Source organism: Pinus tabuliformis, chromosome X (assembly GCF_031772625.1).
Source record: "Pinus tabuliformis cultivar Carrire ecotype Pingquan chromosome X, CPIR1, whole genome shotgun sequence".
NCBI lineage: Eukaryota > Viridiplantae > Streptophyta > Pinopsida > Pinales > Pinaceae > Pinus > Pinus tabuliformis.
The window spans coordinates 689,927,071-689,942,434 of NC_142308.1; the positions used below are offsets into that span (position 1 = coordinate 689,927,071).

At 38.9% G+C, this 15,364-nt stretch overlaps 1 protein-coding gene across 4 annotated transcripts in view; it reads left to right on the top strand.

The window, feature by feature from the left end:
- The first annotated feature begins 2,814 nt into the window (after window positions 1–2,814).
- The window catches only part of LOC149141853 (Asparagine synthase family protein), a 414,294-nt gene continuing 401,744 nt past the window's right edge, over window positions 2,815–15,364 (top strand). For 2 of the 4 annotated variants that reach the window (XM_089450142.1, XM_089450145.1), the window contains exons 1-2: window positions 2,924–2,944; window positions 3,035–3,151. Coding sequence is in view for 1 of the 4 variants with exons in the window: in XM_089450144.1 (XP_089306270.1) it covers window positions 3,131–3,151 (21 nt within the window). In the remaining 3 variants the exon portion in view is untranslated. Of the gene's footprint in view, window positions 2,945–3,034; window positions 3,152–15,364 lie in introns of all 4 variants that reach the window. The other 2 variants (XM_089450144.1, XM_089450143.1) reach the window with 2 other exon arrangements.

Here is a 15,364-nt window from a genome sequence, read left to right on the forward strand (position 1 = left end):
TCCTCAGGCTCCCTTCCTGGCCTCAAACCATCAATCAGTTCCCCTGCTCTGAATCATGCCCTTTTCGCGGACGACTCTCTTCTCTTGGGAGGGGCATCTGCTCGAATTGCTAAAGCTATGGATTCAGTCCTCAAAAGTTATTGCAGGGTATCGGGCGCCTCCATTAACGAAAGAAAAAGTGAAGTATATGGATGGAATATCGGGCAGCAAGAGCTCACAGGCATAGCAAACATTCTGGGCTTCAAAGGGCATGCCCAATGGGATATGATAAAATACCTCGGCCTCCCTATTACTATTGGGACCAATAAGAGGACGTTGTGGACGGATATCATTGGCAAAATTAAGTCAAAAATTACTTCCTGGGGTGGGCACTGGCTCACAAAAGGAGGCAAGGTTATTCTGATAAAATCCGTGTTATCGGCTCTACCAATCTATCAAGCAGCATATCTTCTTGCCCCAAAGAGAGTGACAGATCAAATATCAAGACTCCTGCGCGATTTTCTATGGCAAGGGGGAAAGGGTAACCAGCAAAAAATACACCTTGTCAAATGGGAGACGGTGAAGCGCTCAATTTCAGAAGGCGGACTGCAAATCCGTGATCCAGCCTTGGCAAATTTGGCGATGGGAGGGAAATTATTATGGAAACTGTACAAGGAATCATCGCACCCTGTAAGCGTAACGCTGAAGTCCAAATATGCCTGTAATGTGCCGCTCAGGAATCTTCAGACATGCCAAACTCCCAACAGCACGCAAACTTGGAAACTCTGCAATAAAAGCATAAATTTATTTAAAAGGAAGGCATACAAAATTCCAGGAAATGGCAAACGCACAAATTTGTGGTTTGACCGAATTATGGACCAAAATCCGATCGCAGAGATAGATGAAATTGCAGGAATAAAAGAATGGTTGGAACGCGCAGGGATCACCAGCATATTCGACAGCAGGGATGGGACTTCCTCGGAGTTCCTGAAAGACTTCAACAGCAGAAACAGATTCTCGAAGAACTGTTGGAAGATGCGGCCCCAGTAAATAGGAATGCTAAAGACAGCTGGGGTTGGGGGCGCTCTGGAACATACACCATAGCAGAAGCGTATAACACCATTCAACCAAACAGGAACAGCAACAGAACACCTGAATTCTGGAAGAAAGTTTGGGATCCGCTCGCCTTGCCCAAGGTAAACTTCTTCTTCTGGACGCTGGCGCATGATAAGCTCCTAACCGGAGACAATTTAATGAAAAAAAACATTGCTGGCCCGCACAGATGTGAGATGTGCAGAAGCAGCGTAGAAAGTGCCAAGCACCTATTCATAGACTGTAAGTTTGCGAAAGAAGTATGGGGATTCTCCCTCCATGGGCTACAAATCACAGTTCCGACTCACAACTCAGTAGCTGATCTATTCGACACATGGAACCACTGTTATCCCAGCAAAATTCCTGTCAAATCCATCTGGAGGAAGATCTGGAATGCCATACCCAAATTTGTGTGTTGGCAGATTTGGTTATCCAGGAACGATTTGATTTTCAATGAAAAGGCACACACTCCCCTCTCCGCAGCGGTAAAAGCCAAGTCTCTTCTCCTAGAAGCAGTGCAACAACAAAACAATACAGGTGACCCATTGCTCCTCCCGGAAGAAGAGCGGTGGTTGGGACCCCTCCACACTCAACCAAGGAAGCAGCTATCAGTTCCTCAAGCAGGAAATCAGACTTGGCGCATAAGAGAAACTGAAGAAAAATTTCAAGAATGGTGGAGAATGCAAAAAATTACAACAATATTCTTTGACGGAGCCTCCAAAGGAAATCCCGGGGCAGCAGGTGCTGGAGGGGTCATCTTCGCTCCGAACGGAATAAAAAGGGACAGTTTTAGTTGGGGCATTGGGCAGAAAACCAATAATCAAGCGGAGATCCTAGGCCTTCTCAAAGCTTGTCAAATTGCCAGGGAAAGAGGAGATAAAGAATTTCAAGCGTTTGGAGATTCGGAGATCATAATTAAAAATCTAAATACAGGAAATCTGTTCACTAAAGCATGCCTCAACAAAACTCTAAATAGGCTGAAGAGAGTGCTGCTCGATTTTGACTCCTACAAATTCTTCCACATACTCAGAAATCTGAACAAAGAAGCAGATCAAATGGCGAATAAAGGGTGCACCCTCCGGAAAGATCAACTTCTCACAAACGATGAGAGCTCACTTCATCCCTGCAATCCTTGAGGAAATGGAATTCTGTAACAATCGCTGCCATGGTGTAATTTTGAGTTTCTTATCAAATAAATAAAATCATATCCGTTTGAGTTAAAAAAAAGAAAAAAAGAAAAAAATAAATAAAAATAAATATAAAAATATTAAAAAATACTCCCAAATGGAATTTCTCCTCAAAAACCTATACCTTGAGCCCCCCTCTATAATTTCTCTAGAAAACACCTACACTTTAAGCCTCATTACAACATATTAATATTAATTATTAAGCAAGTAAAGACTCTACCTCTCGTCCTATACCTTGAGCCCCCTCTATGATTTCTCTTCCGAGGAAACACCTACACTTTAAGCCTCATTACAGCGTATTAATATTAATTATTAAGCAGGTAAAGGCTCTACCTCTCTTTAATATTTGAATCCATAAAGAGACACACATTCTTAAACCATACAAAGATAAATTATGAACATTAAGGGTTTGAAGCCTTCTAAGATTGGAATGATTTATTTATAACGAAGGGCAATCAAAATAAAGGTTTTCGCAAACGTTCTTTACAACGAAGGGGCAATAGGGCACTCATAATGAAGGCCTTCGCAATTTTTTTTTATTATGGATGTCCATGTCGACAAGTTCAAAATCGAATATATATATTGTTATATATCTATAAAAGAGCAGCAGCGGGAGCGGAAATTTGTAAGAATTACAGCTTGCCATCGCATTGGCGGGGGCGACAGTGTTTCCATCTCACTCGCAGGTAACACTCTTTCCGGAACGAAGTTATTGTGAAATAAATAAATGGTATGTCTAGTTTCAGCAGGCTAGTCTTACTTGGCTAGTTTCTCAGGTTCATGATCGTCCACCCCCTCCCCCCATCCGTGACCAAAAGCGAGGACACCTTTCTATCTGCTTTGAACCAAATGGTCGGGCAGGGCACAGTTTGATGGCTTTCAGTACACTTCTGGTAAATCCCGAGCTTTTTCAAGTTTCTTAACTCTCTCCTATTCCAGAGCTAGAATAGAATGGAGTGTCTTGGTTTCTTTGAAGGAGGATGGCCCTGCTTTTCGCTTGCGAATTCCGGGAGGACACCCTTCCTATGATATGTAGGCATTTGATCTCAGAGGCATTTTAAATAGCGTACTTCGTGCTGAATCTCGATAGTAGCTACTTTGATTGAATTTTTGTATCCGCTTTGTAAACTTATTGTTTCACATGGCAAGCAATTGTATGGAAGAAAACTTAGAATACAACTGTACAGCTTGAGTATCGAGAAGAATTGAGCTTTCTAAGAAGACATCTACACTGAAACAAACTCTTCGGGAGGTTTTGAAGGACTCTGAAATATGTTAATTTTAATACCAGGTCTGATTTATTTCTCTCCTCAATAGTTTTATATACAGAAAAATATTTATTCTCAAACAAAAATATGAACTTGCTGGAATAAATGCACTAGTATTCATAACTTCACAATAAAATTATGTAGTGGAAATTAATAGGAAAATCAACAACATGACAGCAATATTTTTCTGCCCATCAAATCTTCCTTCGCTTTTAATAATCTAGAAAATTAGGGGCTTGACCCACAGACAAATAAACAGGAATTAGAACATTAAATTGAACCCGGTAATGGCCCTTTGGATTTTCAGCCTAAGGGAAATTCGGCCATTGGAAAATGGTATTGGCAAATCTCGGCCTCTACCTGCAAATTTTGACCCTCCTGTCCGTACGCCCCGTGCACCGGAAGTTTCGGCTTCCTAGCTGAAACTTAGCATCCAAGTCTTGGCCCTCTAGCAACTCGCCCTCTATGCAACCTAGCTGGAAAAACTCAGCCTTCACCCACAATTTTGGCCTGCACAGGAACCTTGGCTTCTCTCATTAAGCTGCACCTTCACAAATTCCCGTCCAAAAAGCCTTTGCTCCACACTTTTTGTTTCTCCCCTGTCAGTAAGCTTCTCCTTGAGAAAATCGTTTCCTTATTCACAATTCCATCGTGAGCTAATCCCTTCACCTCTCCCTTATGCTTATATTATAATTCCATCGTGAGCTAATCCCTAACCCCCAATCTCTAAAGTGATAGATGGCTAGGATTAATTTCTAACACACTTAGATCAATGGTAGAGATTAGATCTAAGTCACTTAAATAATTAGATTGTAAATCGTTAGAAAGTTAGCTCAATAGCCAACATTAATCAATTAAATTAATTAATGTGCTTTTTCTAAATTAGAATTGGAAAAGAAATCGTAATAACACTTACTCCTCTCAAGCAAACACGTAAAGACGGAGTCTGACATCATTTGCATGCTAAAACACCAAGCCTATGGAGAAGCCCCTGTTCGAGCTAATAACATCGTTGCTTTATCCTAGTGAGGAAAGTGTTTTGCACCACCCCCATCTTACCCTTGTAGAAAACAAACTTCCCCTTCACAAGGGGCTTGCTGAGAATATCTGCACCCTACTCATCTATGGTTATGTACTGAAGCTTCACAACTCCCCTCTGGACCTTGTCTTGGATGAAGTGCTACTTGATCTCTATATGCTGGGACTTGTCATGAAACACCATATTTTTCGAGAACTTGATGCAACTCTGATTGTCACAGTGAATCCCTGTCATATCCAACTCTAGAACAAACAATCTTGTGAAGTCAAATTGCCTCACAACTCGCCAAACTTAGTGGGCTGGTTGCAGGTGTTAAGGATAATCGTTCAAAACGAGAAACTATTCCTTCAAGTTCGGGTGGAATTTCTTCTCGGTTTTCCTTTGGAGTATCAGTCATCAACCTCCAAATTTAGCTCTTTTGCTAAAATAGCAAACTTATTTAATTTACCCGATATATGGCAAAACTTCAATTTTTCCACGGAACCAAAAGGAATTTAAAACCCCAGTTCATAACCTTATCACATTCGAAATTTAAATTAACTCACATGCATCTTCCGACACGATCACCGTTAGATCTGACCCCTTCAAGCAAACGGTCACGATTAATTGAGCTATTAACTCAGTTTTATAAATTATCGCGTTCGATTTTGGAATTAACGTTTGCGCTTGTTGGCACGCGATGACCATTAGATCTGTTGGATCTGTCTGATCGAACGATTTTGATCTTCTTCTGGGTTTCTCGCGAATTTGTCAGGTTTCCTCGTTCCGCCAAACTTAGCACTTCCGCCAAGTTTATTTCTCATCTGTCAGATTCAAGATATCGCTAACTAACTCTGTGATTTTGAAATACATCCAAGTTATTTCAATGCACAGTGAGTGAAGATTTAGATGCGACAATGCCAGATTATACAAAATCTAATTCTAAAGGGCTTAAACTGGAAATCAACAAAACCCAAAAAATCTTTCGAAGGAAATTAAAACCTCTGGGATTCGACCATTCATGCACAGTACTCACGAAGATACAAAGAGATTCCATATTTTACATTCCAATCCTCCTCAACCAAAATCCCATTCTACTAATTCAAAACTTACATAAATACCTGTACATACAACAATCAGATCTTAAATCAATGGATCGAATCTGCCTAATTCTAGATAATATCTAGTCTGCATGATATTCTCCTCAAGAATCTCAGCTAAGCCTAAATACTTGAATTAGTTACAAGATAATTCAAATCCCTGAATTCTAGCTCAAATCCTATCTAAAAAGCTTTGTAAAGTGACAGCTAAAGGATCCCACTCCTTTGCTTGTAAATTTTTTTTTTTTTTTTTTTGTATTTTTGGAATAAAATTCGAAGTCTTTTATCTTCAAGCCTCATGCTCCTGCATCAGACCCCTGAGGAAAAAATTCTTCATGGGCTCCTGTCCATGAGCTCTTCTACAGAATTGCTCAACTTTTGTAGCATGGCATCTGTCATCTAGGTAGCATCAACAATTGGTTGATCCTTCCACTTGATCAAATACTAAAAATACTCCTGTCCTCTTGTCTTTTTAAACAATCTCTTATCTAAAATATTTTCTGGCTGCAATGCCTTTGCCGTAGATAACTGTTTTACCCAGTCAACCTTTTGTTCTTCTTTCTCTTCTGCTGTCTCATCTGCATTTCTATTTTCATACCTGTACAAATCAACAACATTGAAAATTGGAGATATTCCAATGTCAGGGGGTAATTCAATTTCATATGCATTTGCAGAAAATTTTCTCAAGATTGCATGGTCCAATTTTCTTAAATTTTAACTTGTTATACTCCCTTTTTGGAAATCTTTCCTTCCTCAGGTGTGCTAAAACCAAATCTCCAACCTCAAAATTAACTTCTCTCTTTTTCAAATCTGCTCTGCTCTTGTACTTTATGTTGCTATCCTGTAACCGCTGTTTTACCTGTTCATGTATTGCTTGAATATTTGAAGCAAAATCTTCTCCTTTAGCACTTCTCATTTCAGCTTTTCCCAAGTCTCTTAATTCAGACACTCCTCTTGGGTGCATTCCATAAACTATATGAAATGGACTCTACCCTGTACTCATGTTAGGAGAATCATTATAAGCATATTTAGCCTGTGCCAAAATTTGATCCCACTGTTTTGGATGTTCACTTGTAAGACTTCTCAGAAGATTACCCAAGCTTCTGTTTACAACTTTAGTTTGTCCATCAGTCTGAGGATGATAAGCTGAACTGAAACTCAGTTTAGTATCAAGTTTCTTCCATAAGGTCCTCCAGAAATGACCAACAAATCTGATGTCTCTGTTTGAAACAATGCTCTTAGGTAACCCATGCAACCTTACTATCTCCTTAAAAAATAGATTAGCAATGTGAGTAGCATCACTGGTTTTATAACATGGAATAAAATGTGCCATTTTAGAAAATCTGTCAACCACAACATAAATTGAATCATTTCCTCTTTAAGTTTTTGGTAAACCCAAAACAAAATCCATACTTATCATATCCCAAGGTTTATCTGGAATAGGTAATGGAACATACAAACCTGTGTTTTGGCTCCTTCCTTTTGCATACTGACAGATTTTACAATTTTTTACATGCTTTTCTGCTTTAGATCTCATCTTCGGCCAAAAATAAAATTGATTCAACTGTTCATAAGTCTTGTCTGCACCAAAATGTCCTCCTAGTCCACCACTATGTTTCTTCTTGATTAATTTTTCCCTCGTAGAGCAATTTGGAATGCACAGTTGATTTCTTTTAAACAATAATCCTTCTTGCAAGAAAAAATCCAGCCACTTACTTTTGTCTAACAAAATAGGATTTTTACAAGCTTCATATGCTTCTTTAAAATCTAAATCTTTCTCATATAATTCTTTAAGAAAATCAAAATCCAACACTTGAATTTGACTTTCCTGAACTAGGATACTTTTTCTGCTTAAGGCATCTGCTACTTTGTTTGATTGGCCATTTATATGTTTTAATACAAAATTAAATTTTGAAGATATTCTACCCATTTTGCATGTTTCTGACTAAGCTTTGGTTGTTGCATAATGTACTGCAATGCATGATTGTCTGAATAAAGTATAAAATCCTTAGACATCAAGTAATGTCTCCACTTTTTCAATGACTGCACAACTGCATAAAATTCCTTATCATAAGAAGAATATTTCTTCTTCGATTCATTCAGTTTTTCATTGAAATAAGCTACAGGTCTGTCCTCCTGACTTAAAACAACGCCAATAGCTTCTCCACTAGCATCACATTTCACTTGAAAAGGTTTATTAAAATTAGGCAAAATTAAAATAGGCTTTTCAGTGATCTTTCTTTTCAACAACTGGAAGTTCTTTTTTGTGTCTACAGTCCATTTAAATCGCTGTTTATCTTTCTTTATAGTGTCAATAATAGAAGCATTGATCTTACTAAAATTCCTTATGAATTTTCTATAAAAACTAGCAAGACCATGAAAACTTCTTACCTCAAAAACACTTTTCGGTGAAGGCCACTCTATGATTGCCTTTATCTTCTCTGGATCCATCTTTAATCCATCAGTAGAAACAACAAAGCCCAAATATACCAACTTTTCCTTCATGAATGAACATTTCTTTAAATTTAGCAGTAACTTTTCTTGTTGCAGCTTCTGTAAGACATAATTCAGATGTCTCATATGCTCCTCTTTAGATTTGCTGTAAACTAATATATCATCCAGATATACTATTACAAATTTACCAATAAATTCTTTCAGCACTTCATTCATAAGCCTCATAAATGTACTAGGAGCATTTGATAACCCAAAAGGCATTACCATCCATTCATATAGTCCTTCATTTGTTTTAAAAGCAGTTTTCCATTCATCTCCTTCTCTAATCCTTATTTGATGATACCCACTTTTTAAATCCAGCTTTGTAAAATATCTTGCTCCACTTAAACAATCCATCAAATCTTCAATTCTAGGTAAAGAAAATCTGTACCTGATTGTTATTTTGTTAATTGCTCTTGAATCAATGCACATTCTCCAACCTCCATCTTTCTTTGGACTCTCTCTAATCAGTCCTTTATCTAACAATTCCTGACCCTGTTTTCTGATTTCTTCATTTTCTGTGGGAGTCATCCCGTAAGCTGCTTTATTTGGCAGATTCGCCCGTGGAATCAAATCTATATGATGATTGATTTTTCTAATGGGTGGTAACTCATTAGGCAAATCATCTACAATGATATCACAATAATTTTCCAGCATCTCTTGAATTTCAATTGGCAAATTAGAAATTTTAGTAGAAGTAGTTATTACCTTGGGTTTGCAAATCAATGCAAAATTTACCTCATTCTCTTCAATCTGCTGCAAGTATTCTTTTCCACTCAGCAATAGAGTCTTTGGATAAGATTTTCTTGATGCATCCTCTTCTTCCATAGGCAGCAATGTATGATTAATACCATCTTTACCAAATTTGTATGTGTTCTTTTTCCCATCATGCATAGCTCCTCTGTCATACTGCCAAGGTCTTCCCAACAATATGTGACACACATCCATAGGCATCACATCACACAGAATTTTGTCTTTGTAGCTGCCCAACTGCAACTCCACTTCACACTGTTCTTTCACTAACAATTGATGTCCTTTTTGAAGCCATGACACCTTGTAAGGTGTTGGATGTTTCTTTGTCTTTAATTTCAACTTTTCCACCACTTCTGTAGAGACCAAATTATCGGTGCTGCCACTATCAATTACCATTTGACAGCATTTTCCTTGAACCTTGCACACAGTCCTGAACAAAGTCTTTCTCTGTGCTGGTTCAACAACTTCCTTTGCTGGCTTTAACAAAACTTTGTTAACTACCAAAGATTCCCCTTTCTCTGGTACATTTTCTTCTTCTGGCACCTTTGCTGCTTCCTCTTTAGTTTGAGCAACAATTACATTTCTCTGATTTGTCCCTGCATTTTCTGGGCACTCATAGGCTCTGTGTCCCAGCTTGTTACATCTGTAACATCTGATTTCTCTTCCTCTGCCTCTGCCTCCTCTTCCTCTGGAAAAACTCCTTCTGCCACTTGCATCACCTTCTGTGGGTGTATGTTGATTTGAGCTGCTGCTAGCTCCATCTCTAGGTGTTGTAAATCTTCCTCTACCACCTTGACTTCCTCTTCCTCGGAAAGTACCTCTACTTTTGGCAAATTGCTTCCTCATGAGTTTTTCTTCAGCCTTAAATACCATCTGATAAGCCTCTTCTACTGTTTTAGGAGACAACACACTTATCTCATCTTGGATCTCCATTTTGAGACCATTTATATATCTTGCAACCTTCTCGTCTGTATCTTGAATTTGTCCAGCTCTTATGCTCACTTTGTAAAATTCCTCTGTGTATTCTTTCACTGTTAGAGACCTCTGTCTAAGATTCTGCATCTGTCTAAATAATGACTGTTGATAATCACCTGGCAAAAACTTACCTCTCAACTTTGCCACCATCCTGTTCCAATTTTTAATTGGCTGCTTACCAAGTCTCCTTCTTTCTGCTTGCACTCCATCCCACCAAAGTGCTGCATGTCCTTTCAATTTTGTGACAACAAATTTCACTCTCTTTCCTTCTTCCATTTCTTCATAATCAAAGAATTTATCCATGTCATTAATCTAGTCTATCAACTCCTCAGGGTTTAAACCTCCTGTATAAACTGAAACCTCAAGTCTGGGTTTAGATGTGGATCCCAACACTGATTTAAAGAATCTCATTTCAGGAGTAACTTCTGCAGGTTCCTCTTCTTCTGCAGCTTCAACTTCAGGCTCACTAACATCTCCAGCACCTGCATCTCTTTGATTTCCCATTTCCATTGCTTCTAATCTAGCTTGCATCTGTTGCATTGCTTCCAACACTTCAACATTTGCAACTGGTCTTCCTCTTCTTTGACTACCACCATGTCTTCCTCCAACTCTAAAAGCCATGTTGGATTTCTTTTTCTGATCTTTGAGATCTTGCTCAGTGTCAATAAGCTGCTCTGATACCACTAATGGTGGGCTGGTTGCAGGTGTTAAGGATAATCGTTCAAAACGAGAAACTATTCCTTCAAGTTCGGGTGGAACTTCTTCTCGGTTTTCCTTTGGAGTATCAGTCATCAACCTCCAAATTTAGCTCTTCTGCTAAAATAACAAACTTATTTAATTTACCCGGTATATGGAAAAACTTCAAATTTTCCACGGAACCAAAAGGAATTAAAACCCCAGTTCATAACCTTATCGCGTCCGAAATTTAAATTAACTCACATGCATCTTCTGACGCGATCACCGTCAGATCTGACCCCTTCAAGCAGACGGTCACGATTAACTGAGCTATTAACTCAGTTTTATAAATTATCGCGTCCAATTTTGGAATTAACGTCTGGGCTTGTTGGCACGCAATGACCATTAAATCTGTTGGATCTGTTCGATCGAACAATTTTGATCTTCTTCTGTGTTTCTCGCGAATTTGTCAGGTTTCCTCGTTTCACCAGACTTAGCACTTCTACCAAGTTTATTTCTCATCTGTCAGATTCAGGATATCGCTAGCTAACTCTGTGATTTCGAAATACATCCAAGTTATTTCAATGCACAGTGAGTGAAGATTTAGATGGGACAACGCCAGATTATACAAAATCTAATTCTAAAGGGCTCAAACTGGTAATCAACAAAACTCAGATATTTCGAAGGAAATTAAAACCTTTGGGATTTGACCATTCATGTACAGTACTCACGGAGATACAGAGAGATTACAAATTTTACATTCCAATCCTCCTCAGCCAAAATCCCATTCTACTAATTCAAGACTTACATAAATACTTGTACGTACAATAATCAGATCCTAAATCAATGGATCGAATCTGCCTAATCCTAGATAATATTTAATCTACACGATATTCTCCTCAAGAATCTCAACTAAGCCTAAATACTTGAATTAATTACAAGATAATTCAAATCCCTGAATTCTAGCTCAAATCCTAATCTAGAAAGCTTTGTAAAGTGACAGCTAAAAGATCCCACTCCTTTGCTTGTAAACTTTTTTTGTATTTTTGGAATAAAATTCGAAGTCTTTTGTCTTCAAGACTCATGCTCCTGCATCAAAACTCGTAGCCATATAGTCGACCTATGCTGAGCTAAGTGCCGTTAAGTTTTGCTTCCTTCTAAACCATGAGATAATTGTTGATCCCAACTAAAGAAACACTTTGAGGTGCTTTTCTTGTTAGTTGCACTCCCAACTCAATACGAGTTCGTACAACCCATTAATCACACTCCAACACCTTTGACATACTTAAGTCCATGCTCCACCATAAACTGGCTCAGTGTATTCACAACATAGCATATATTTGGCCTAGTGTTGATCAGATACATCAAAGAACATATCGACAATCTATACAATGTGGGATTCGCCAAATCATTCTCAGAAGCATTCAACTTCCTCAAGATGGTAATCATGGGTGTCGATATAGGTCTGCAATCTTCTATCTTGTTTCTCTTCAAGATCTCAACTGAAGATCTCTCCTATCTGCTGCCACACCTTCATTTTGAAAAAGTAGTGCATCATGTCGATGTTCTTCATCTCAAACTCTCTCACAAGATCCTGCTTGCACATCTCTGTGAGCTTCTTTGACCTTGTAAGAAAGAGGTCATCCACATACAACATTAGAATTAGTGGATCATCTCAAACAAGTGTGTAGTACAAGTTGGGATCCGCCTATCTGTTTGTGAAGCCCATACTTAGCATATACCTGTCAATCCTTGAGTACCAATAGGTGTTGTTTGAAACCATACAATGCTTTCTTCAACATGCATACATGAGACTCTCTCCCTTGCACCTTAAATCCTTGCAACTGCTCGATGTACACCTCTTCCTCAATAACCCCATTGAGTAAGGTCGTCTTCACATCGATTTGATGTATCCCCCACCCATTTCTCTAGCAATAGATATCACAACCTTAATAGAAGTGTACCTGGCGATTGGAGCAAATGCCTTGTCATAGTCCAGTCCCTCATAGGAGAACCCTCTTGCCATAAACCTAACCTTATACTTCTCGATGTTGCCATCTGCAACATGCTTGAACTTATAGATCCACTTGGAATTGACCACTGATTTCCCCTATGGCCTTGGAACAATGTCTCACACACATCTTCATGATGGAGGCATGCTCCTCCACCGGGCATCTCTCCAAACTTGTTGGTTTGTTGCCTCGTCACAACTACTAGGCTTATAGTCAATGATGTCACTCATGAGCACCATGTAACGAGGAAATTGTCTTGGTGGCCTGCTCTCTTGGAACATCCTCCTAGGAGTCTCCACATGCTCCTCAACATCCCTAATAGTCTTCTCCAGTCATCTCGGCCTCCTGCTAATAGAAGTAGAAGGTGCCTCCCATGCCTTCTCTTGATTTGATGGTTGAGTACTTGCTATTGGTGTTACTGGCCTCTCCTCAACCTTTGGAGCCTCTTACTCCTGATCATCTACCACAAATGGTACTAAATCATGTGACTTCCTCAAGACCATGTGCTCCTCAAATCTCATATCCCTACTTACCATAGTCTTCCCTTGTAATGGGATGTTGTACACCCTGTATGCCTTCGAAGTCTCACTGTACCCTAAAAAATGCCCTTCAATATTGAGGGCTCCAACTTGGTCCGCTTTTCATATGGTACATGGATATATATTGGACACTCAAAAATGCGAAAATGCCCCATCTCTGGTTTCACTCTTGTCAACACCTTCTTAAGATTCTTGTCCCCCAAGACATTGTGAGGAATCTTGTTTTGAATGTAGACTGCTGCATTACATGCTTCTGCCCACAAGAACATAGTAAGATCCTAATCATGAACCATGGCTTTGGTAGCCCCGACGGTTACCCTGATTTTCCTCTCAGGAACCCCATTTTGTTGCAGGTTGTGAGGAATTGTCAACTCCTTATTTATACTTTCCTCTCTGCAAATGTCCTTGAACTCATTAGAGGTATACTCACCCCCATTGTCCGATCCAAAGACTTCGATCTTCCTCCCGGTTTGGTTGTTTGTAATATCCCAGTTTTTGGTTTCACTTATGATGTAGTTAGGGTGGATTTCCAAGGTTTGTGTCAACCATGTCATAGGAACGAGATTATATCATTGGTGGGATCAAAGGGTTTTGGAGGAGTTTTATGGGGTTCAACGGGGTTTGCTTGCTATATTTCATCATTAGGGTCAATTTCACACAATTTGTTTTTGGTTTCATTGCATTTCAATGATTTTCATAAAATGGGGTAATTATCCAACATATTTTAATTAAATACGCTAAAGGTGTTATTTGGGGCAGATTATTTGGAGGAATACATTAGTGTAATAATTCGTTGGAATCAAGATGAAGAGATCTACATGATGGGATGATGAAAAGTGACTTTTAGTGGCTAGAGAGATCGTGGAGGCATATTAATCATTTTCCGAGACTAAAAGCTACTCAAATAAAATAAAATAAAAGACACTCAGATAAAATAAAAGGGAGGAGTTTCTAGAATGAAAATAAAATAATAAAATAAAAGTGCTTCTAGAAGGTTGGAGAGAGATCTATCAAATCTTGTTTTTAAAGGAATAGATTATTAGAGTTTGTATATTAAAAAAAGCGGGATTTTGGGCTAGAACCCTTACAACATTCCTCATGATCCAGATATTCAATACTTTCACTGATCCACAAAATGGAGATTATGTTCTTATGACAACTTTCCCCCCTATTCTAAATACATGCTTACTGAAACTCAATAGAAAACCCCCAATATCAAAATATATTTCCATAACATCATATTAAACCAAAATTTGAATTTTACAGTGTTACTAACAGAGACTTTATCAATTTCAAGCAGTGGTACCAAGCCCATTATGCTCCACCTTTATTCTGAATTTCCAGATGTCCATGTTTGGCGAATTTTCTTCCTCGTAGGATCAGTGCTAGTCCAAGTTGCCTCCACATCATGTTGGTTAGCACTGCTATTAAATTTTTCCAGTTTAGTCACCCTTAGGTCCAATGTCGTCATCTCTGACCGAACTTTAGCCTTGAAGTGCTCCAGGTTGCTTCGTTGCAACTCCTGCTTTGTTTCCAGTAACAATTGAAATGATTGCCATTGCTGCTTTGCTGTGTCATTATGTTGTTGAATGGTTGCCAACAATCCCTCAATAGATTCCAACAATCTCTCCAACAACCGATTGGTTTTGGCATTCTCAGATTATAGAGGAAGTTTTGCCATTGTCGAGGTAAACCGCTCCGTGTGACAAACAACCAAAAGACCAAGCCATCACTGCTCACCGATGCCCACTTGTGACAACAACACACTACGGGGTTGAGGAATCACTAAACAAGACCATTCCTTAAATAACCACGTCTAGGCCATTGCCTTATGCCAGTGTGATGTGGAGCATCCATATCCAGACCGACATCTTGACGACACCAGAGAAGAGATAGTCGAGAGATATGGAGGGATGTCGATATTAACTCCAACCAGTTACAAAATGAATGTATCTCCAGCACTGAGGATATTCTCATCATCGTCTGTCCCTGGCGAATTAACTTCATATGCCACTTGTTACTAGTGCTCCCTTCTTGAGATTGCCATTTATTAAATTAATTAAGACATAGATTTAATGCCTTAAGACTCCGTGGCCGATATATTAATGAACACCTTATTCCAATACATGCTTGCTCTATTTTGCAGGCTGTGATCCTTTCAAAAAATGGGATATGAGCTATATCCACCACGCATGCTTGAGCCATTATTCTATTGCTAAGGCCTTTGAAGATTATATTACAACAACTTTGGTTTTTGCTCATATTTAAGGTAT